The sequence below is a fragment of the Pongo abelii genome, chromosome 20 (assembly GCF_028885655.2).
Source record: "Pongo abelii isolate AG06213 chromosome 20, NHGRI_mPonAbe1-v2.0_pri, whole genome shotgun sequence".
Lineage (NCBI taxonomy): Eukaryota > Metazoa > Chordata > Mammalia > Primates > Hominidae > Pongo > Pongo abelii.
In genome coordinates, this window is record NC_072005.2 from 56,586,999 (window position 1) to 56,609,046 (window position 22,048).

At 54.2% G+C, this 22,048-nt stretch overlaps 1 protein-coding gene and 1 long non-coding RNA gene across 12 annotated transcripts in view; one reads left to right on the top strand and one right to left on the bottom strand.

Annotated features, from left to right (window-relative positions):
• Window positions 1-552: 552 nt before the first annotated feature.
• LOC129051780 (uncharacterized) lies at window positions 553-21,746 on the bottom strand. 7 transcript variants are annotated; one of them, XR_010138650.1, is made up of 8 exons: window positions 19,675-21,746; window positions 19,478-19,570; window positions 17,581-17,710; window positions 16,228-16,334; window positions 7,748-7,841; window positions 6,113-6,849; window positions 4,195-4,294; window positions 553-1,390 (listed from the first exon to the last, which is right to left on the bottom strand). It is a non-coding gene; the product is annotated as an uncharacterized LOC129051780 (long non-coding RNA). The 7 variants fall into 7 exon arrangements; XR_010138646.1 differs by having other exon boundaries at window positions 556-1,390; window positions 6,113-7,841; window positions 16,228-17,710; XR_010138647.1 differs by lacking the exon at window positions 553-1,390 and having other exon boundaries at window positions 3,659-4,294; window positions 16,228-17,710.
• MYBPC2 (myosin binding protein C2) overlaps window positions 2,355-22,048 on the top strand; it is a 36,363-nt gene continuing 16,669 nt past the window's right edge. For 2 of the 5 annotated variants that reach the window (XM_054538934.2, XM_063720226.1), the window contains exons 1-15: window positions 2,355-2,540; window positions 4,775-4,879; window positions 5,405-5,491; window positions 6,122-6,270; window positions 6,727-6,844; window positions 7,583-7,631; window positions 7,769-7,828; window positions 10,624-10,820; window positions 11,941-12,073; window positions 14,228-14,352; window positions 14,445-14,550; window positions 16,232-16,404; window positions 18,606-18,771; window positions 21,224-21,330; window positions 21,674-21,703. In XM_054538934.2, coding sequence (XP_054394909.1) covers window positions 2,522-2,540; window positions 4,775-4,879; window positions 5,405-5,491; window positions 6,122-6,270; window positions 6,727-6,844; window positions 7,583-7,631; window positions 7,769-7,828; window positions 10,624-10,820; window positions 11,941-12,073; window positions 14,228-14,352; window positions 14,445-14,550; window positions 16,232-16,404; window positions 18,606-18,771; window positions 21,224-21,330; window positions 21,674-21,703 — 1,624 coding nt within the window. In that variant the 5' untranslated portion in view covers window positions 2,355-2,521. The remainder of the gene's footprint in view (window positions 2,541-4,774; window positions 4,880-5,404; window positions 5,492-6,121; window positions 6,271-6,726; window positions 6,845-7,582; window positions 7,632-7,768; window positions 7,829-10,623; window positions 10,821-11,940; window positions 12,074-14,227; window positions 14,353-14,444; window positions 14,551-16,231; window positions 16,405-18,605; window positions 18,772-21,223; window positions 21,331-21,673; window positions 21,704-22,048) is intronic. The other 3 variants (XM_024238165.3, XM_063720227.1, XM_063720225.1) reach the window with 3 other exon arrangements.

The window sequence follows — 22,048 nt, forward strand, 5'->3', positions numbered from 1 at the left end:
TGTGAAAAAGGGAGAGAAGGAGGAGGAAGATCTCAAAAAGACTTTCCAGCCCAGCGCGGTGGCTCACGCCTGTAATCCCAGCACTTTGGGAGGCCGATGCAGGTGGATCACCTGAGGTAGGAGTTCAAGACAAGCCTGACCAACATAGTGAAGCCCCGTCTTTACTAAAAATACAAAATTAGCTGGGCATGGTGATGCATGCCTGTACTCTCAGCTACTTGGGAGGCTGAGGCAGGAGAATTGCTTGAACCTGGGAGGCGGAGGTTGTAGTGAGCTGAGATCACACCACTGCACACCAGCCTGGGCGACAAGAGCGAAACTCCGTCTCAAAAAAAAAAAAAACTGTTGCAGCCCTGGTGAGCCTTTGACACCGCCTGAAATCCACCCCACTCCCAGGAGGAGGAGGAGGAGGAAGGAATACCAATGACCTAGAGACAGGAGAAGTCCATGTGGAGGCACACAGCAGCTGGTGGCAGAGCCCAGGCTGGGACCCGCCCTCAAGAGAATGAGTGGGAAGGGGGAGGGAGGAAGGGCAGGTAAAACGTCCTCCCCAGGGCCCCCTGCAACAAAGAAGGTAGTTTTTACAAAAGCTATCATTGTCACCCTAAATGTGGAATAAAATAAGATGCATCGAGGTAGACAGACCTCCTGGGACCTTTCGTCAGGGACTGCGATCCTGCCCCTCCACTGAGGCCGCTGGCTCTCAGAGACACCGTGACATCACGGGTGATGATGACAGAGGAGTTCAAAGAATTATATGCTGTCGCGGTGGCTCTGTAATCCCAACACTTTGGGGGGCCAAGGCAGGAGGATCGCTTGAGTACAGGAGTTCGAAACCAGCCTGGGCAAGATAGTGAGACCCCCCTTCCCACCCGTCTACAAAAAAAAAATAAAAAATTAGTGGGGTGTGGTGGCGTATGCCTGTAATTCCAGCTACTCCGAACTACTGAGATGGGAGGGTCACTTGAGCACAGGAAGTTGAGGCTGCAGTGAGCCGTGATCGTGCCCCTGCACTCCAGACACGGCGAGACCCTGTCTCAAAAACAAACACAAGAGACCATACAGCAAAACCTATCTGAACCTTGAATGCCGAGAAATAAGAGGCTTGACGCGCAGGCACAGAGGGTTCCGTTTGTTTTATGTCTTCCTCTCTTCCTGCCAACTGAAGTTCTCCACCTCCTCCCCGCTTCCCCTTCCGTCTGGGTCTCTGTCCCTTTCCCTCTGAATTGAGCCCTCGGGCTGGCGGCGAGGGACGCGAGGCTTCAGGTGGCCGCGGCACTGAAGGCCTGGGCCCCTCCCCAACTTAGCGCGGCTCGCGGGAGCGCAGTGGCAGTCTGCCTGGCAACACGTGACATCACATGGAGCTGACGCCGGATTGGCTGGACGCTCCCTGGAGGCGGAGAAATTTCCGGCTCGTAGGGGGTTTTGGAAAAGGAGGAGGGGGAAGATGAACAGGAAGAAAAAGCGGAGGGACTTGTTTTCCTCACACCGGGTCCCTCACGCTACGTTACTAGCCAGGCAGTACCTCGCCTTAACCCTAAGTCCCCAACACCCTTTCCCTCCTTCCTCCCCACAACACCTGGTGTCCCCAAGCCCCGCCCCTCCCCAGGCCCCGCCCCCTCTGCTCCCCGCCGCGTCCAGAGCCACCCCATTCAGAAAGTCACAGGTCCCCCTGCCAGGAAGGGCGCCAACGTCCGGGCAGCCCTCCAGGGCCTTCCCAGCCTCCCGCCCGCCCCCTACCCGCGTCCGGTGCCTGCCGTGCCCGCTCCGGGAAGAGTCGTGGGGAGCGGTCCCAGGAGGGGCGGCGGCCAGTCCGGGGTCCCAGATGGCCGGGGCCCCAGCTTTTCGGGTTTGCCCACACTCGGGGCGCGAAACTCCGGAGTCCCAGAGCCGCGGCGCCCTCCCCGGAGGCGCAGGGACCTCCTCCCCCCGCCGCCGTCCTGCCTACGCTGGGAAACCGGACCCTCCCTCCCGGCTCCGGTTTCCCGAAAACTCCTGACTTGCAGATGCTAAGAATGGCTTCCTAGACCCTGTCCCTCCCCTCCCTGCTTCATGCCAGAGCTCTGGCCCGCAGCCCTTGTCCCCTTGAGACCCTTAGTCCCTTCCTCTTCCTCCTCCCGGGACTCAGGCGTCCAGGCGCTCGTCCTTTCTAGGGAACCCAAGAATCTGGGACCCCAGTTGCTTCTGCTCCCAGACTCAGGGGTCCAGGCACCCAGTCCCCTCCTCCCTGAGATCCTGGAGTCCGAGCCCCAGCCCCCTCTTCCCTCAGACCCAGGTGTCGGAGCCCCAGCCCCTCCTCCCTGGGGACCTGGCTCTCAGCCATCTCCCTAGGTCCAGCTGTTATTTCTCGCCCTTTAGAACATGCGGGCGGAATGTGGGGCGGCCCTATGGTCTGATGCCTCCCGGAGCCTTCTGGGAGTCTCAGGGCTCATTAAAAGGCTCCCCTTAGGGGCCCACCTGTCCTCCCTAGGGCCTAGCGGGACGCTGCTGCGGTCAGAGGAGCAGGAGGAGGTCCCCCGACATGCCTGAGGCAAAACCAGGTGGCGCCAGGACCCCCTCCCTATGTGGGGATGGGGCTCTTCTTTTCTGAATGGGGATTTGGGGCCCCTCTCTTTGTAGGGTTGGGAGAAGGAGGAGCCTTCACTGTGTGAGGAGGAGGCTCCCTTTGCTGTGCGGGATGGGGGTTCCCGCATCGGTTTAGGGTGAGGGTCTCGACTCTGCATGGGGAAGAGGGTCCCCTTCCCTTTGTGACAGGAGTTTCCTTCCTTGTATGAGATGGGGTCGGTCTCATATCTGTGTGGGGTGAGGGATCCCCTTCACTCGGCAGGGAGGGGGTTTCTTTTTCTATAAGTGATTGGGGGGGCATCTCTGGTGGAGATGGGATTCTCTGGTTGTAAACTGGGTTCCTTTTGCTTGATGGGGATGGGGGTCTGTGTGTGTAGACTGGTTTTTTTGTTTTTTTGTTTTTTTTTTTGAGATGGAGTCTCGCTCTGCCCCCGGGGCTGGACTGCAGTGGTGGGATCTTAGCTCACTGCAACATCCGCCTCCTGAGTTCAAGCCATTCTCCTGCCTGGGATTACAGGCATGCGCCACCATGCCTGGCTATTTTTGTATTTTCAGTAGAGACGGGGTTTTCTTCATGTTGGCCAGGCTGGTCTCAAACTCCCAACCTCAAGTGATCCACCCGCCTCAGCCTCCCAAAGTGCTGGGATGACAGGCATGAGCCACCAAGCCCGGCCAGACTGGGAGGTCTTTGCATGTGATTAGATTCTCCACATCCGGGGATGGCATCCTCTGGGCAGGGTCTGGGCCACTTCTCTGAGTGAAGACTCAGAGGGAGCCAGGTGCAGTGGCTCACGCCTGTCATCCCAGCACTCTGGGATGCCGAGGCAGGAGGATTGCTTGAGGCCAGGAGTTCAAGACCAGCCTGGGCAACATGGCGAGACCTTGTCTCTACAAAAAATTAAAAATCAGCCAGGTGTGGTGGTGCATGCCTGTAGTCCCAGATACTTAGGAGGCAGTTGAGGCTGCAGTGAGCTGTGATCATGCCACTGCACTCCAGCCTGGGTGACAGAGTGAGACCCGGTCTCTAAAAAACAAGCAACAACAACAACAAAAATGGCCCAGTGCAGTGGCTCACACCTGTAGTCCCAGCACCTTGGGAGGCCAAGGCGGGTGGATCACCTGAGCCCAGGAGTTCAAGGCCAGCCTGGCCAACATGGCAAAACCCCGTCACTACAAAAAATACTAAATTAGCTGGGCTTGTGGGGGTGCGCCTGTAGTCCCAGCTACTCAGGAGTCTGAGGTGAGAGGATCACTTGAGCCCAGGAGGCGGAGGTTGCAGTGAGCCCAAATCTTGCCACTGCACTCCAGCCTGGGAGACAGAGCGAGACCCTGCTGGGAAAAAAACAAAAACAAAAACAAAAAAATAGATTGCAAGGGACCTTCTCTGTAGGATATGGGGTGATTGTGGGTATAAAGATTAGTGGTTCCCATCTGCATGGAGTTACAGGGGAAGTTTCTGTATTAAGGATGGGGGAGCCTCATTTCTGTGGGCACTGAGGCTTCCCCGTGTAGGAATTAGCGGGGCTTCTTCATACAGGGAATGGGGTCCTTTCTGTGGGGTTTGGGGACCTTCTTTGAATGGGGAACACTTTCTGTGGAGATGAGGCTTTCTTTCTATGAGGAACTCACCGCAGGAATCATGCACCGCTGGGCGGACCCCCTCCTGGGATGTCTGGTCCTCTGGCATCAGGCCAAGCAGGCTGTGGGGTGGGTCCAGCCCCTACTGTAGCTGCAGACCCAGCCGGCAAGAAACAGCAGGCAGGGCAGGGGAAGGATGCTGCGGTCAGCACCAGGTGTCCAGTTTCCAGCCCAGAGGGAGAGCTAATTATACCCTCGGACCCAAAAGGTCAGGGCCTAGTGGCCTGGGCGGATGGGGCAGGGCCTACTGGGGGTAAGGGAAACCTGATCCCACAGACTCTCAGATCTGAGATAAATTTATACCTAGGGTGGGGGCCTGGACTCCTGGGTCTGAGGGAGGAGGGGCTGGGGGCCTGGATTCCTGGGCCTGAGGGAGGAGGGGCTGGGGGTCTGGACTCCTGGGTCTGAGGGAGGAGGGGCTGGGGGTCTGGACTCCTGGGTCTGAGGGAGGAGGGGCTGGGGGTCTGGACTCCTGGGTCTGAGGAAGGAGGGGCTGGGGGCCTGGACTCTTGGGTCAGAGGGAGGAGTGTGCAGACCCCATGCTCAACTATGACTGTCCCCTACCTTACAGCGGCGAAAAAGGCCCCCAAAGGCAAAGATGCCCCCAAAGGAGCTCCTAAGGAGGCTCCCCCTAAGGAGGCTCCCCCTAAGGAGGCTCCTGCAGAGGCCCCCAAAGGTGAGGAGGTGCTCCCTCGGGTTTAGCCGACCTGGCTTCTCATCTCCATCCTCCTCGCTATGCCTCCTGGGGCCTTTCCCCAGCCTCTATCCTTGAATCTGTCCCCACACAGCCCCAGGGCTGACCTGTGCCTCCCGTGCTCCCAGCCCTCCCGGGGCTCCCTGGCACCCCCAGGCAGAGCCCAGCCCCTTGGCTGGCATCGGCTCCTGTCAACTGGCTGATTGATCACCAAGTCCGGCCCCGGTCTCTCTAAACCTCTCCCGCCCCAAAGGCACACTCGGTGCCCTCCAGTCCACAGATGAGGAAACCGAGGCCCAAAGGGGTGAGGGAGCCTGGCCAAGGTCACACAGCCACGAGGGTGACAGGCGGCCTTTCCCAGGTCATGAAAAGCCATTTAACCCCCATGATGTTTGGTTTCTGAGCAGAGGGTCCCTCACTGTCTCTAAGTCCTTTCCCCAAAACGGCCCACTGTCCCCTCCCCAGCCTATCTCAGACCTCCTCGTCCTAATCCTGTCCCCTGAACAGAAGCCCCACCGGAGGACCAGTCCCCGACTGCAGAGGAGCCCACTGGCGTTTTCCTGAAGAAGCCGGACTCTGTCTCAGTGGAGACTGGTGAGGGGAACCCGGGGGAGGAGGGGCTGCAGCCTGGACTCCTAGGTCTGAGGGAGGAGGGGGCTAGGGCCTGGACTCCTGGGTCTGAGGGAGGAGGAACTGGGGACCTGGACTCCTGGGTCTGAGGGAGGAGGGGCTGGGGCCTGGACTCCTGGGTCTGAGGGAGGAGGAACTGGGGACCTGGACTCCTGGGTCTGAGGGAGGAGGGGCTGGGGGCCTGGACTCCTGGGTCTGAGGGAGGAGGGGCTGGGGGCCTGGACTCCTGGGTCTGAGGGAGGAGGGGCTGGGGCCTGGATTCCTGGGTCTGAGGGAGGAGGGGCTGGGGGCCTGCACTCCTGGGTCTGAGGGAGGAGGGGCTGGGGGCCTGGACTCCTGGGTCTGAGGGAGGAGGGGCTGGGGGCCTGCACTCCTGAGTCTGAGGGAGGAGGGAGCTGGAGCCCGGACTCCTGGGTCTGAGGGAGGAGGGAGCTGGGGCCCGGACTCCTGGGTCTGAGGGAGGAGGGAGCTGGGGCCCGGACTCCTGGGTCTGAGGGAGGAGGGGCCAGGGTCTCACCCTCAGTCTCCCTCTGGAGAGCCTTAGGTTCCTTCCTGGGCCTCCTCCCACTCCACCCTGTTACTCACCCCATGTAGGGAAGGACGCGGTGGTCGTGGCCAAGGTGAACGGGAAGGAGCTCCCGGACAAACCGACCATCAAGTGGTTCAAGGGGAAGTGGCTGGAGCTGGGTAGCAAGAGTGGCGCCCGCTTCTCCTTCAAGGAGTCCCACGACTCCACCAGCAATGTGAGGACCCCGTGGGCCAGAGGGCTGGCAGAGGGGAGTGGAGCTTGTGCAGGACATGCTCCTCAGAAGCCCTGTTGCCTGAGGCATCAATGTGGGCCTGGAGCCGGGATGGAGAGTGGGCCCTCTGAGGATGGAGGTTGTGCGGGGCTGCTGGGGAGAGGTTGTGTGAAGCAGAGGGAGGATGCCTGGGGTTGGGTGGGGATGCATAAGGGCTTGGTCGTGTACATTCCCGGCAAGGCCTGAGGGGGCCAGGGACCTGGGCCCCAGAAGTCCCGATGGGTCAGATATGAGGAGACAGAGCTGGCCACCAGGTGCTGAGCCCCCTCTCGGCCTCCATTGGCCCCCCTGTGGGGTGGGGGTGAGGACTTAGAGATAGAGCTATGAGTGGACTCTGAGGAATATGGGGTGGCTCTAGAGGGTGGTCCCATGCACCTACACCCCCGGCCCTGGACCCAGGTGTACACCGTGGAGCTGCACATTGGGAAGGTGGTACTGGGGGACCGTGGGGATTACCGCCTCGAGGTCAAAGCCAAGGACACCCGCGACAGCTGTGGCTTCAACATCGATGTGGAGGGTACGCTGATGGGGGGTGGGGGAGCAAAGGGTTCTAAGTCTGGGTGGGGCGGACAGATGTACCAGCCAGATGTTGGGAGAGTGCACCGGCATGGGCTTGAGGTGGGCACAGGTTTTTGGAGGAGGGAGTGCAGATTCTGGGGTCAGAGTATTCAAACTCGGGGAGATGTAGCGTGGGAGGAGGTCTGGATTTGGGGGTGAAAGTGTTCAGGGTATTTGGATGCACATGCAAAGGCTTAGGAGGTGAGTTATGCACATTCCATGTTCAAGAAAGTAGGCGAAAAGGCTTGGGAAGTGAGGGTGTCCAGGTTTAGAGAATAAGGGTGTAGGGGTTTAGAGTGAGGGTGTACAGGATTAACAGGAGGTTACACGGATTTGAGGGCACATATATGGGCCCCTGAGGGTGTACGGGCTCTGGGGATCTGCAGCCCAGAATGTGTGAGGGCTTAAATGTGGTGTGCACAGGAAATGAGATTGTCCAGGCCTGGGGAGAAAGGCATGGTGGCCCAGGTGTGGGGGGGTATAGGCTGCTGAGAGAGGGTGGAGCTTGGCAGCCGGGGAAATGAGTATGAGCTGGTTTAGAACTAGAGGATGCTCAGGCCTTAGTGAGGGTGTGCTGGTCCAAGAGATGGAGAAAAGGGGGCCTGGAAGAGGTTGTGCAGGCCTGGAGAGGGGCTCTCAGTCTAAGATCAGCCCTGGCCTCCAACTCACCTTCCCTTCTCTCATCACCTCTCCCCAGCACCCCGTCAGGATGCCTCTGGGCAGAGTCTAGAAAGCTTCAAGCGTACGTAAGTGACCCCAGGCCCTTATCAGGGTCCCATGGACCATGGGAGGCTCTCCCTTGGAAGGGGGAAAAGGGAAGATTGGGGAATGCAAGGGGTGAATCTGAAGGGTCAAGACTCACATGCCCTTTCAATGGCCACAGGGGTGAAAAGAAGTCAGATACTGCAGGTGAGCTGGATTTCAGCGGCCTGTTGAAGAAGAGGTGAGCCCCGGACCTGGCACAAAGAGGGGAGATGGGACTCAAGGGGAAGAGGTGGTGGGTGAAGCTCCATGGCCCACTGATTCCTCCTGGACTCACTGCTTATCCCTCTACCACCTCCATCTGTTCACTCCCTGCTCACCCAGTATCTAACACACCCACCCATCAGGCTGCCTGTTCATCCACCCATCTACCCATTTACCCAGACCCCTACCCACAACTCCACCCCGCCAAACATCTGCCATGAGTTCACCCACCTTCTCGCCCTTTAACCCACCATTGTCACACCCACTCTGCTGTTCACTCAGGCTCTAGTTCACCTATGCCTCCACCTACTCACCCTCCCATCCATCCATCCCTCCATCCATCTACTTTCCACCCACCAATCCATTCACTCACCCATCCATCCAACCAGTGGCCTATTTATCCATCTACTAATACATCTGTCCACCTACCTGCCCAGTTGCCAATCTATCTACCCACATATCCATCCATTAACCACCATTTTCTCACCTGTTTACCTGCCCATCTGCCATTACAGTCAACCTAGCTACGTGGGTAGGTGGATGGATAACGGGTGAATGGGATGTTGGATTTGGTTGGGAGATGCAGGTGCAGATAGACAGGTGGGAAGGTGGGTGGATGGTATGGATGAATGGGTGGTGGAGAGGTGGGAGGATGGGTGCCTCAGTAGGTGGGGAAGTGGATGGATGGATGGGGTGGGTGGAGGATGAATGGATGGGTTCATGAATAGGTGGCTGAGTTCACCAATGAAGAGGTGGGCAGTTGACACACCCATCCACACAGATAACCCTCTGTTAGATTGAACTATGTGAAATTGATGTTCTGTAGGTAAAAAATGATTGAAGTCTGGGTGCAGTGGTTCACGCCTATAATCCCAGAACTTTGGGAAAGCAGTGTGGGAAGATCACTTGAGCCCAGGAGTGTAAGACCAGCCTGGGCCACATAGGGAGACCCTGACTCTACAAAAAGAAGAAAAATTAGCAGGGCATGGTGGCATGTGCCTGTGGTCCTAACTACTTAGGAGGCTGAGGTAGGAGGATCATTTGAGCCCAGGAGATCAAGGCTGCAGTGAGCCATGATCGCGCCACTGCATTCCAGTCTGGGCAACAGAGTGAGACTCTGTTCCAAAAACAAACAAACAAAAAAAGTAAATATTGGCAATCTCATATGCATTATCTGCTCCCACTTATCCATCTTCAGTTGCCCATCAATCCCCATAACCAAATCCCTGACAATTCCATTTACTGATCAATTCTGTCTCCAGCCAGCCAGCCACTTCCTTGGCCACTTCTCATCAACATATTCACCCAACTGTGCAGTCATTTCTCACCAACCCATCAATCCATCCACTCATCCACCTGTCTTCCCCCAACCCATCTGCCTCTCTTCCCACCCACCCTTCCATTGACCCACCCACCTACTTATCAGCCCACTTACTCACCATTCTGTACGTCAATTCAAATATTCATGTCCCCACATTCACCTCCACATCTATCCTCTCTTTGTTCCTTTCCCTTCCTTCCTTCCCTCCCAAGCTCCATCCATGCATTCACTCACTCTCTCACCCATCAACCATCTTCTGAGACCTCCCGTCTACTAGGTCCTGGGCTGAGATCCAGGGAGAGAGAAGAGTCTGACTGGGTCCCTGATGTGAGATCACTCATTGCCTTGGGAAATGGGTCTTGTCCAACAGACATGGACACAGACTGAGACTATTTGGTGTGATTTTAGAGAGGGTCCCACCGGGGCCTGTGAGAGCCCAGAGCATGAGCAACTCACTGCCTTGGAGGACACGGAATGCCTCAGGGAGAAGGGAACTTTGGTGCTAGGTCTTGTAGGATGAAGAGGAGTCCAGGAGGAAGAGAAGGTGGGGAGAGGTCATGAAGGTGGGGAAACATTTTGTGCAAAGGCTGGGAGGCAGGAGAGAGCCTGAAGTGTTCAACAAAAGGCAAGCAGCTTGGTTCAGGTGGCTTTGGGGGGAGTGACGGAAGTAGCTGTGGTGTGATTGCCAGGCGGAGGGCTGGGGCTTCCTCCTCAGGGCAGTGGGGAGCCATGGAAGAGTTCTGAACATGAAAGGGAGAACCACTGATGTGGGTGTCAGAAATACCCCACAGGATAAAAGAGGACAAATAGGGTGCAATGTATGCTGCTTGGGTGATGGGTGTACCAAAATCTCACAAATCACTACCAAACAGCTTACTCATGTAACCAAACACCATCTGTTTCCCAATAACTTATGGAAATAAATAAATAAATAAATAAATAAATAAATAAATAAATGAATGAAAAGAAATACCCCGTGGGCCAGGCATGGTGGCTCACACCTGTAATCCCAGCACTTTGGGAGGCCGAGGCAGGTGAATCACTTAAGGTCAGGAATTCGAGACCAGCCTGTCCAACATGGCGAAACCCTGTCTCTACTAAAATACAAAAATTAGCCAGGAGTGGTGGCATGAGCCTGTAGTCCCAGCTACTCGGGAGACTGAGGCAGAAGAATGGCAAGAATCTGGGAGGTGGAGGTTGCAGTGAGCCGAGATCGCGCCACCGCACTCCAGCCTGGGAGACAGAGTGAGAATCTGTCTCAAAAAAAAAAAAAAAAAAATACCCAGTGGGGACTGTGCCGGGAAGAGGCCAGAAGACCCCAAGAGGAAACAATAAGTCCCCTAAAGGGAAGGTGGCTTGGGTGAGTCACAGAGACAATGAGTGAAGAAGGCAGAGGGACATCCTCCCCTCCTCACTCCCTGATGGGCCCTGTCCGTTCCCCCACCCCCCAGGGAGGTGGTGGAGGAGGAGAAGAAGAAGAAAAAGAAAGATGACGATGACCTAGGCATCCCCCCGGAGATTTGGGAGCTCCTGAAAGGGGCAAAGAAGAGCGAGTACGAGAAAATCGCCTTCCAGTATGGCATCACCGACCTCCGGGGCATGCTGAAGCGGCTGAAAAAGGCTAAGGTCGAGGTCAAGAAGAGTGCAGGTCAGCCCTGGTCTGGGGGGAGCTGGGCCCTGCACACAAGGGACCCCGAGTCTTGTGGGTGTCTGATGATTGGACCCTGGACCTATCTTTTCGAGGTCCCAATGAGGTAGGAGGCAAGACCCAACTCTAGCGGTGGGCCTCGGACACCGGACCAAATTGAGGACTAGCTAAAACAGGGACAGGGTGGAAGCAGCTTTCCATAAGACATGCCCACCAGTGTGCCATGTCAGTTTACCATGGCCATGGCAACAGCCAGGAGTTACTGCCTCTTTCCATGGCAATGACCAGACCACCCAAAAGTTACCACCCTTTTCCTAGCAATTTCCGTATAACCCGCTCCTTAATCTACAGGTAATTAAAAGTGGATATCAATCTGACTGCAGATCTGCCCTGCAGATCTGCCGTTGGTCTCTGTCTCTGGGGTAGCCCTGTTCCGCAGGAGCAGTCAGAGGGCTGTAACACTGCCACCTCAATAAAGCTGTTTTCAGGCTGGGTGCGGTGGCTCATGCCTGTAATCTCAGCACTTTGGGAGGCTGAGGTGGGCAGATCACCTGAGGTCAGGAGTTCGAGACCAGCCTGGCTAACATGGTGAAACCCCCATCTCTACTAAAAATACGAAAATCAGCCGGGCGTGGTGGCGTGCACCTGTAATCCCAGCAACTTGGGAGGCTGAGGCAGGAGAATCGCTTAAGCCAGGGAGGCAGAGGTTGCGGTGAGCTGAGATTATGCTGTGGCACTCCAGCCTGGGGAACAGAGTGAGACTCTGTCTCAAAAAAATAAAATAAAATAAAATAAATAAATAAATACATACATACATAAATACATAAATAAATAAATAAAAAGAAAGCTGTTTTCTTCTACCTAACACTGGCTTGCCCTTGACTTCTTTCCTGGGTGAAGCCGATAACCCTTGCAGGCTAAGCCCCACTTTGAGGTCCCCTGCCCTGCATCACCACCAGAGAAGTTCTCAAGGATCTCTAAGTTCATAGGAGGCCTCCTGACTTCCTCACTTTGACCTTGGAGAGCCCAGGGCCAGAGGAGGGAGATGTAGTGCCTCTGGGGATGACCAGGGGAATGAGGACCACACACCTCCATCTGCTTTGCATGCCTCAATCTCCAGCATTCACAAAGAAGCTGGATCCAGCCTACCAAGTGGACAGAGGCAACAAGATCAAGTTGATAGTAGAGATCAGCGACCCAGACCTGCCCCTCAAGTGGTTCAAGAACGGCCAGGAGATCAAACCAAGCAGCAAGTATGTGTGGGGTGGGCGGTCCCTGCACCGGGGAGATCCCAGTCCAGAGAGAACACCCGGAGACAAGGCCTATCACTCTTAACCAGAAAGGGCATATTCACCCCTATATGAAGAGTACAGGCCGGGCGCAGTGGTTCACGCCTGTAATCCTAGCACTTTGGGAGGCCGAGGGGGACGGATCACCTAAGGTCAGGAGTTCGAGACCAGCCTGGCTAACATGGTGAAACCCCGTTTCTACTAAAAATATAAAAAATTAGCCGGGTGTGGTGGCACATGTCTGTAGTGCCTGTAATCCCAGCTACTTGGGAGGCTGAGGCAGGAGAATTGCTTAAACTCGGGAGGCGGAGGTTGCAGTGAGCTGAGATCACACCATTGCACTCCAGCTTGGGCAACAAGAGTGAAATTCTGTCTCAAAAAAAAGAAAAGAAAAAAAAGAAAAAGAAAAGTACAAATAGACGAGGCCAGGTGCGGTGGCTCACACCTGTAATCCCAGCACTCTGGGAAGCCGAGGTGGGAAGATTGCTTGAGTCCAGGAGTGGAGTTCAAGACCAGCCTGGCCAACATAATGAAACCACATATCTACAAAAAATATACAAAATTAGCCAGACACAGTGGCACATGTCTGTAGTCTCAGCTGCTCGAGGGGCTAAGGCAGGAGGACTCCCCAAACTTGGGAGGCTGAGGCTGCAGTGAGCTATGATGGCACCACTGCACTCCAGCCTGGGCAACAAAGTGAGACCCTGTCTCAAAAAAAAAAAAAAAAAAAAAAAAAGAAAAGAAAAGAAAATGTAAACAACAGTGTTTCTGCTCTCCAAATGGGCAAAACCTTGCGAAATTCTAAAACCCAGTGCTGGAGAAGAATGCACAAATGTTGCTAGTGGGAATGTAATTTGGCAAGTCTCCCTAAGGGCAAGGTATTAAAAAGCCTTCAGGTTGTGCAATCCTAGGTATGTATTGTGAGGAGTTATCATGACTGTGCATATTTAGCCGCAAGGATGTTCGCTGAGGCATTTGCTATCATAGCAAAGAATGGAAAACAACCAAAATATAGTTTCATACTAAGACACTCTGCAGTCACTCAAACAAATATTTATAATAGCTGAATGCAGTGACTCACACGTATAATCCCAGCAATTTGGGAGGCTGAGGCGGGCGGATCACTTGAGCCCAGGAGTTTGAGATCAGCCTGGGTGACACGGTGAAACCCCGTCTCTACTAAAAATACAAAAATTAGCCGGGCGTGGTGGTGGGTGCCTGTGGTCCCAGCTACTTGGGAGGCTGAGGCAGGAGGATCGCTTGAACCCAGGAGGCAGAGGTTGCGGTTGTGGTGAGCTGAGATCTCGCCACTGCACTCCAGCCTGGGCGACAGAGTAAGACCCTGTTTCAACAACAACAACAACAACAACAAACACATCACAAGACAACCTTTTTTAAAGTAATTACTTAATTTTGTTTTGAGATGGAGTTTCGCTCTTGTTGCCCAGGCTGGTGCAATGGCATGATCTCAGCTCACTGCAACCTCTGCCTCCCAGGTTCAAGAGATTCTCCTGCCTCAGCCTCCCAAGTAGCTGGGATGACAGGAGCGCCCCAACACATCTAATTTTTGGGGTGTATTTTTGGTAGAGATGGGGTTTTACCATGTTGCCCAGGCTGGTCTTGAACTCTTCAAGCAATCTGCCCGCCTCAGACTCCAAAAATGCTAGGATTACAGGTGTGACTGGCCCTGCCATGGTTATTTAAATAATAGGAATTGCTAGCTTGGACAACATAGTGAGATCCCATCTCTACAAAAAAATAAAAAAATTAGAAGATACCATGAAAAGAGAAAAAAAATTAGCTGGGTGTGGTGGTGTGCACCTGTGATCCTAGCTACTCAGGGGCTGAGGTGGGAGGATGGCTTGGACCCAGGAAGTCTAGGTTGCAGTGAGCTGTGATTGCACCACTGCACTCTAGCCTGGGTGACAGAGTGAGACCCTGTCTCAAAAATAAATAAAAATAAATAAATAATTGAAACTGGGCCCTCAATCCCTTTCCACACAATTTGGCTCTGAGAGCGAGAGAGAGAGAGACTTGCCTTGAGAACAGGTGAGCAGAGCTACCCCAGGGCTAGGTGGATGCTCCACGCCCTGGTTTGAGGTGAGACTTTTGCATCAGGTACGTGTTTGAGAACGTTGGTAAGAAGCGAATTCTTACCATCAACAAGTGCACGCTGGCAGATGACGCTGCCTATGAAGTAGCTGTCAAGGATGAGAAGTGTTTCACTGAGCTCTTCGTCAAAGGTGAGGCTGGAATTCAGAACTGAGCCTGCAGAGGTACTGGAACTCTGGAGGGGGTCCTGAAACGACTGATCTCCTGTTTCCCTGCCCCACAGAACCTCCAGTCCTGATTGTCACACCTCTTGAGGACCAGCAGGTGTTTGTGGGTGACCGGGTGGAAATGGCAGTGGAGGTGTCAGAAGAGGGTGCCCAGGTGATGTGGTAAGTGACCCTTGATCCCTGATCTCCATACAGGTGCACATAGCTTCTTTGCCTCTGCCTTGATCTTTATGGGACCTCCTGTGACTTCTCTTGGAGATTTCTGACCTTTACTCAGCAGTCATCCCCAGGAGATCTCAGCTTTTCTCTATAAATCCTTACCTTCACCTAAAATTGTTTCTAGAATTTCTGACCTCTACCCATCCTATCCTCTTCAGGGTCGTCTTCCTGATCTCCGACTGTTCCATTAAATATTGATTCATCTGACCAATTATCTGTCCCTTGGTCCATCTATCCAGGTATCCACTCATCCACCCACTCCATCCATCCACCCACTCCATCCATCCATCCATCCATCCATCCAACTGCTTAACCCTCCATCCACTCATGCATCCATCCATCCACTCATCCATCCATCCATCCATCCATCCATCCATCCATCCATCCATCCATCCATCCATCCCATTGACCCATTCATCCATCTACTCATTCATATATCCACTCTTCCATTTAGGTTGCCATCTAGCCATCCATCGACGTATCAATCCAGAGATCTATCCATCCACTCACTCACTCACCTGCATACTTGCCCACCATCTACCTATCCATTCATCCATCTATGTACCTATTCACCAACCCAACAAATATTTATCGAGCACCTGTTGTGTGGTGTACTCTTCTACATATCAGAGATATAATGGGGAGAAAAAAAATGTCAACATGGTACCTGCCTTCATGGCATTTATAATCTGCTAATTTGGTGATAGTGGTGGTGGTGGTGTATGTGTATGTGTGTTTGTGTGGGAGACAGAGATAGGCATTACTCAAGTCATCACATACATACATATAAAAGTTCCATTTTGAGACTGGTTTGAAAGGAGCAGTAATGGATGCTGTAATAGCTTCCTAGGAGGAAGGGACTCAGGAGGTCAGGGAAGTCTTCCTGGAGGAGATGACAATTGAGCTGAGATCTGAATGACATGGAGGTATAAGTGAAGAGAAGAGGGGAGCGTGCCCTGGACAGGGAAAACCATTGACAGAGGCCACAACGTTTGATGTTTCTCTGAGACCCTACAGCTTTCTCTGTGCGGACCTCTCCCCGTGACATCTTTTTGTGTCCCCTGACTTCCAGCCAGTACCTTGGTACCTTGAGGCAATTAACTGTGTGTGGCCTGTGACTTCCTCCTGTCTCTCCCCGCTGCCTTTTTTTTTTTTTGAGACAGAGTCTCAGTCTGTCACTCAGGCTGGAGTGCAACTGCGTGATCTTGGCTCATCGCAACCTCTGCCTCCCGGATTCAAGCAATTCTCCTGCCTTAGCCTCCTGAATAGCTGGGATTACAGGCGCCCGCCATCACACCCGCCTAATTTTTAATTTTTTATTAGAGGTGGGTTTTCACCATGTTGGCCAGGTTGGTCTCGAACTCCTGACCTCAGGTGATCCACCCACCTCAGCCTCCCAAAGGGCTGGGATTACAGGCATGAGCCACTGTGCCTGACCCTCTCTCTCCCCTTCACCTGACCTGTGACCCGTCCACCACTCAAGATGTCTCTGCCACTCTTTATGTCTTCTCCCTCTGGGGACCTGCCTTCTGACCCCTTGCATGGGCCCCCGACTGACTCTCCAAGACCCAGACCGAGAGCTGTGCTGTCTCCTCACGTCCCGTTCTGTGTCTCACCCACCTAGGATGAAAGATGGTGTGGAACTGACTCGGGAGGATTCCTTCAAGGCCCGGTACCGCTTCAAGAAGGATGGGAAGCGCCACATCCTCATCTTCTCAGACGTGGTCCTGGAGGACAGGGGTCGCTATCAGGTCATAACCAACGGCGGCCAGTGTGAGGCCGAGCTGATTGTGGAAGGTACGGGGCCTCCAGGTGGGGCACGGGCTGCACTGCGCATGCTTCTCCACACAGCTTGAAGTTGCTCAGGCCTCCCAGTCTGGAAGTTGTTCCTGACTCCTCTCTTTCCCACACACCCTATGTTCAGCTCACCAGGGAGATCTGGTGGCTCCAGCTTCAAAGTAAATTTTGAATCCAGCCAAGCGTGGTGGCTCACGCCTGTAATCCCAGCACTTTGGGAGGCCGAGGCGGGTGGATCACTTGAGCTTAGGAGTTCAAGACCAGCCTGGCCAACATGGTGAAACTCCATCTCTACCAAAAATACAAAAAAATTAGCTGGGCATTGCGGCATGCACCTGTAGTCCCAGCTATTCAGGAGGCTGAGGCAGGAGAATTGCTTGAACCCAGGAGGCGGAGGTTGCAATGAGCCGAGATTGCACCACTGCACTTCAGCCTGGGCAACAGAGCAAGACTCCGTCTTAAAACAAAAACAAAACCAAAACCAAAACCAAAAAAAACCTGGGCGCAGTGGCTCACACCTGTAATCCCAGCATTTTGAGAGACCAAGGTGGGTGGATCACTTGAGGTCGGGAGTTCGAGACCAGCCTGGCCAACATGGCGAAAACCCATCTCTACTAAGAATACAAAAATTAGCTGGGTGTGGTGGCGTGCACCTGTAATCCCAGCTACTCGGGAGGCTGAGGCAGGAGAATCGCTTGAACCCAGGAGGTGGAGGTTGTGGTGAGCCGAGATTGCACACTGCACTCCAGCCTGGGCAACAGAGTGAGACTCTGTCTCAAAAAAAAAAAAAAAAAAAAAATTAGCCAGGCATGGTGGCACACACCTGTAATCCCAGCTACTCAGGAGTCTGAGTCAGGAGAATCGCTTGAATCCAGAAGGCGGAGGTTGCAGTGAGCCGAGATTGTGCCACTGTGCTCCAGCCTGGGTGACAGAGCAAGACTCCATCTTAAAAAACAAAAAAAAATCTGAATCCAACCACAGCCCCCCTGTTGCTGCCCCTGCCTGGCCCAGGCCTTCCTCCCCTCATGCCTGGACTGGTGCAGTTGTCTCCTCTCTGGTCACTCTGTGTCTATACCTGCCCCTTGACCTCCACCCTCCAGTACCCGCCAGAGTGAGCCTTGTAAAACATAAGTGAGACAGTGAAAAGAAACAGGTCTGTGGTCTGAGTAACAGTACTGGGTCCGTGTCAGTGTCCTGGTTTGGATACTGGACTCCGTTATGTACGATGTCACCAGTGGGGGAGGCTGGATGAAGAGCACACGGGACTCTATGTGCTATTTTTGCAAGCTCTTGGGAGTCTATAATTCTGTAAAAATAAAAAGTAAAAAACAACGAACTCAAGTCATTTATGGGCCAAACAAATGATGGTATTTCCATATCTAGCCAAAAAAAAAGAGAACGTTTTAGACTGGGCATGGTGGCTCAGCCCTGCCATTCCAACTCTTTGTGAGGCCGAGGTGGGAGGGTAAATTGAGTCCAGAAGTTCAAGGCTGGCCTAGGCAACATGGCAAGACCCTGTCTGTATAAAAACATCAGGCTGGGCTTAGTGGCTTACTCCTGTAATCCCAGCACTTTGGGAGGCCAAAGCGGGTGGATCACCTGAGGTCAGGAGTTCAAGACCAGCCTGGTCAACATGGTGAAACCCCATCTCTACTAAAAATACAAAATTAGCCAGACGTGGTGGTGCATGCTAGTAATCCCAGCTACTTGGGAGGCTGGGATTATCACTTGAACCCAGGAGTATCACTTGAACACAGCGGGTGGAGGTTGCAGTGAGCTAAAATCACGCCATTGCAGTCCAGCCTGGGCGACAAGAGTGAAACTCCATCTCAAAAAAAAAATAATAATAAATAAAATAAAATAAACAAAATCCCCAAAGTGCTGGGATGACAGGCGTGAACCACTGTGCCCGGCCACCTCAGGGCCTTTGCATGCACCAGTCCCTCTGCCTGGGAGGCTTTCTTTCATCCTCTGGTAGATTCCCCCCTGCCTCCCTCAGGCCTCCTCGCTCCCTCTTCTGTTTCTTTCTTCACTGTCTCCCACTAGTGTGGGAGCTTCCCGAGGCCAACGGGTTGTTTCTGAGTTGTCTGTGGCTGGTATCCCCAGTGCCTAGACCAGCGCCTGGCACGCAGTGGGTGCTCACAAGTGTCTGTGCACCGACTGGAGTAGTGACGGCTCCTTGTCTTTCTCTCCCTGAACAGAGAAACAGCTGGAGGTCCTGCAGGACATCGCGGATCTGACGGTGAAGGCCTCAGAACAAGCTGTGTTCAAGTGCGAGGTGTCTGATGAGAAAGTGACGGGCAAGTGGTATAAGAATGGGGTCGAGGTGCGGCCCAGCAAGAGGATCACCATTTCCCATGTAGGCAGGTGAGGAGTGGGCTGCAGAAGTGGCTGAGGGTAGGGTGTGCGTAGCAGTTAGCTTTAGCTGCGTAACAAGCTGTCCCCCATTTTTTTTTTTTTGAGACGGAGTTTTGCTCTTGTTGCCCAGGCTAGAGTGCAATGGCGCGATCTCAGCTCACTGCAACCTCCGCCTCCTGGATTCAAGCAATTCTCTTGCTTCAGCCTCCCAAGTAGCTGGGATGCACCACCACTCCTGGCTAATTTTTTTGTATTTAGTAGAGACAGGGTTTCGCCATGTTAGTCAGGCTAGTCTCGAACTCCTGACCTCAAGTGATCCACCTGCCTCAGCCTCCCAAAGTGCTGGGATTACAGGCATGAGCCACCGCGCCTGGACTTTTTCTTTTCTTTTCTTCTTTCTTTCTTCTTTTTTTTTTTTTTGAGACAGAGTCTTGCACTGTAACCTCCAACTCTGAGGTTCAAGCGATTCTCCTGCCTCGGCCTCCTGACTAGCTGGGATTACAGGTGCGTGTCACCATGCTAATTTTTGCAATTTTAGTCAAGACAGGGTTTCGCCATGTTTGCCAGGCTGGTCTCTAACTCCTGACCTCAGCTGATCCACCCACCTCGGCCTCCCAAAGTGCTGGGATTACAGGTGTGAGCCACCACGCCTGTCCTGTCCCCTAACTTAGAGGTTTAAAAGGATGAGGATTGGGCTCAGCGCAGTGACTCATACCTGTAATCTTGGCACTTTGGGAGGCCAAGGCAGGAGGATTTCTTGAGCCCAGGAGTTCAAGACCAGCCTGGGCAACATAGTGAGACACTCTCTCTAAATAAATAAATAAATAAATAAATAAATAAATTAGGATTAATTTCATCTTGAGTGTGCAGGTTGGTTGGGGGCTGGCTGATCCAGGATGGCCTCGTTCTTACCTCTGTGGTGGTAGGACCTGGGCCCTGCCGACTTTGTGTGGGCGCTGTCAGGACTTCAGCTGGGGCAGCTGGGCACCCAGCACGCCGCTCCCTATGGCAACTCCTCCTCCTCCAGTGAGCTCAGCCTAGCACACTCATGTGACACAGGCAGAGGTCCTGAGAGAGCACGGAAGCAAACGAGACCTCTGTGGCCCAGGCTGGAAACTGGCCCAATGCCACTTCCGCCATAGTCTGTTGGGCAAGGAAAGTCCCAGGCCAGCTCTGAGTCAAGGGCTGGGAAGCAGATTCCACCACTGATGGGAATGCTGCAAAGTCACATTGCAAGGGCATGGACATGGGCAGGGAAAAGCCTCTGGCCATATCAGCTAACAGTCAACACAGGCTCCAGCTCAGAAAACAAGAAGCTGGGATTCAACAGGTGGCACGTGGACACCTAAGACAAGCACCTGGTTATCTGCAGAATGCAGAGAACCACCATGACGCCCGGAAAATATCATGCCGTCCAGGGCTTCCTGGCAATAGCTCTTAGTGGGATGTAGGCTTTCCCTGTGTTCTGTGTAGGGAACCATGCCGGATGGTGGTCTCAACAATGATAATAGCCGGCCGCGGTGGCTCACACCTATAATCCTAGCACTTGGGAGGCCGAGGTGGGTGGATCACTTGAGGTCAGGAGTTCGAGACCAGCCTGGCCAACATGGTGAAACCCCCATCTCTATGAAAAATACAAAAATTAGCTGGGTGTTGTGTTACACGCCTATAGTCCCAGCTACTCCAGAGGCTGGGGTGGGAAAATCATTTGAACCCAGGAGGCGGAGGTTGCAGTGAGCCAAGATCATGCCACTGCACTCCAGCCTAGGTGACAGAGTGAGACTCCATCTCAAACAAACAAACAAAAACAACAACAACACACAATGATGATAACACGTCCTGACACTTATAGGGCACTTACTATGTGCCAGGTACTTTTCTAGGTGTGTTTTTTTTCTTTTCTTTTTTTGAGACGGGGTCTCAACCTGTCACACAGCCTGGAGTGCAGTGGTGCAGTCATGGCTCACTGCAGCCTTGACCTGGGCTGGAGCAATTCTCCCACCTCAGCCTCCCCAAGTACTGAGACCACACGCATGAGCCACCATGCCCAGCCAAAGAACAGTATCTATTTATTTACTTTCTGTAGAGACAGGGTCTCGCCGTGTTGCCCTGGCTGGTCTCGAACTCCTGGGCTCAAACAATTCTCGATCCTCAGCCTCCCAAAGTGCTGGGATTACAGATGTGAGCCACTGCACCTTTCTCGATGCTTTACAACAACCTTGATGTAGATGGATATCATTACCCCTATTTTATAGATGAAGAAACAGAGGCACAGAGAGGTTAAGTAACTTGCCCAAGGTCACATAGCTACCGATTTGAAAATAGACCACAGCATTCCAAAGCCCTGGATAAGAATGCAGGCACGTGAATTGCACTGAGGGAAGCTGATGAGGCGGTGCAGCCCCATAGTGGTCCCCATTGCAATCTGGTCCGAGCCCTACCCTGCTCCCCCACCCCTTAGGTTCCACAAGCTGGTGATCGATGACGTCCGCCCCGAGGATGAGGGAGACTACACGTTCGTGCCTGACGGCTACGCCCTGTCGCTCTCGGCCAAGCTCAACTTCCTGGGTGAGGATGCCCCTTCCTCCTTCCCTAGGGGCTGTAGGATCCACCCTCGCAGACCCAGGGCCCGGATGTCCCCCTCCAGGATTAAGGTTCCCTGAGTGCGAATGAGGACGACAGCAAGCGTCTGTCCCGCTCGTGGCTGGAGTCAGAAGACGGAGGGAGAGCGCTGAACTCGCCGCCGCCAGCCGCCTGGGAGGAGGGGTGGCTCCTGGGCCCGAATCTGTCCCCAGCACCCCAGTTCCCAGGGAGACTTCCAGACCCCGTCACCTCTTCCTCTGGGCTGTGAAGGTGGGGTGAGGGGCCTGCTGGGTTTAGACCTAACCGTCCAGTCTTCTTTGTCTTCCAGAAATCAAGGTGGAGTACGTTCCCAAGCAAGGTGAGCGCCACCGGCTGCGCTGGGAGCGGGTCCGAGGAAGGAGGGGCGGGGCTGAGGGAGGAGGGGAATGGCCGAGGGAGGATAGGCGGGGCGAGGAAGGATGGGCGGGGCGCGGGAGGATGGGTGGGGAGAGGAAGGAGGGGCGGGTCTAAGGGAGGAGGGGCGGGGAGCCGACAGACGGGGTGGGGGCGATCGGCCGAGAGAGGAGGGACTGGGGTCCTGAGGGAGGAGGGGTTGGGGACCTGGATCCCTGGGTATGAGGGAGGAGGGGCTGGGGGCCTGGACCCCTGGATCTGAGGGAGGAGAAGCTGGGGGCCTAGACTGTAGGGTCTGAGGGAGGAGGGG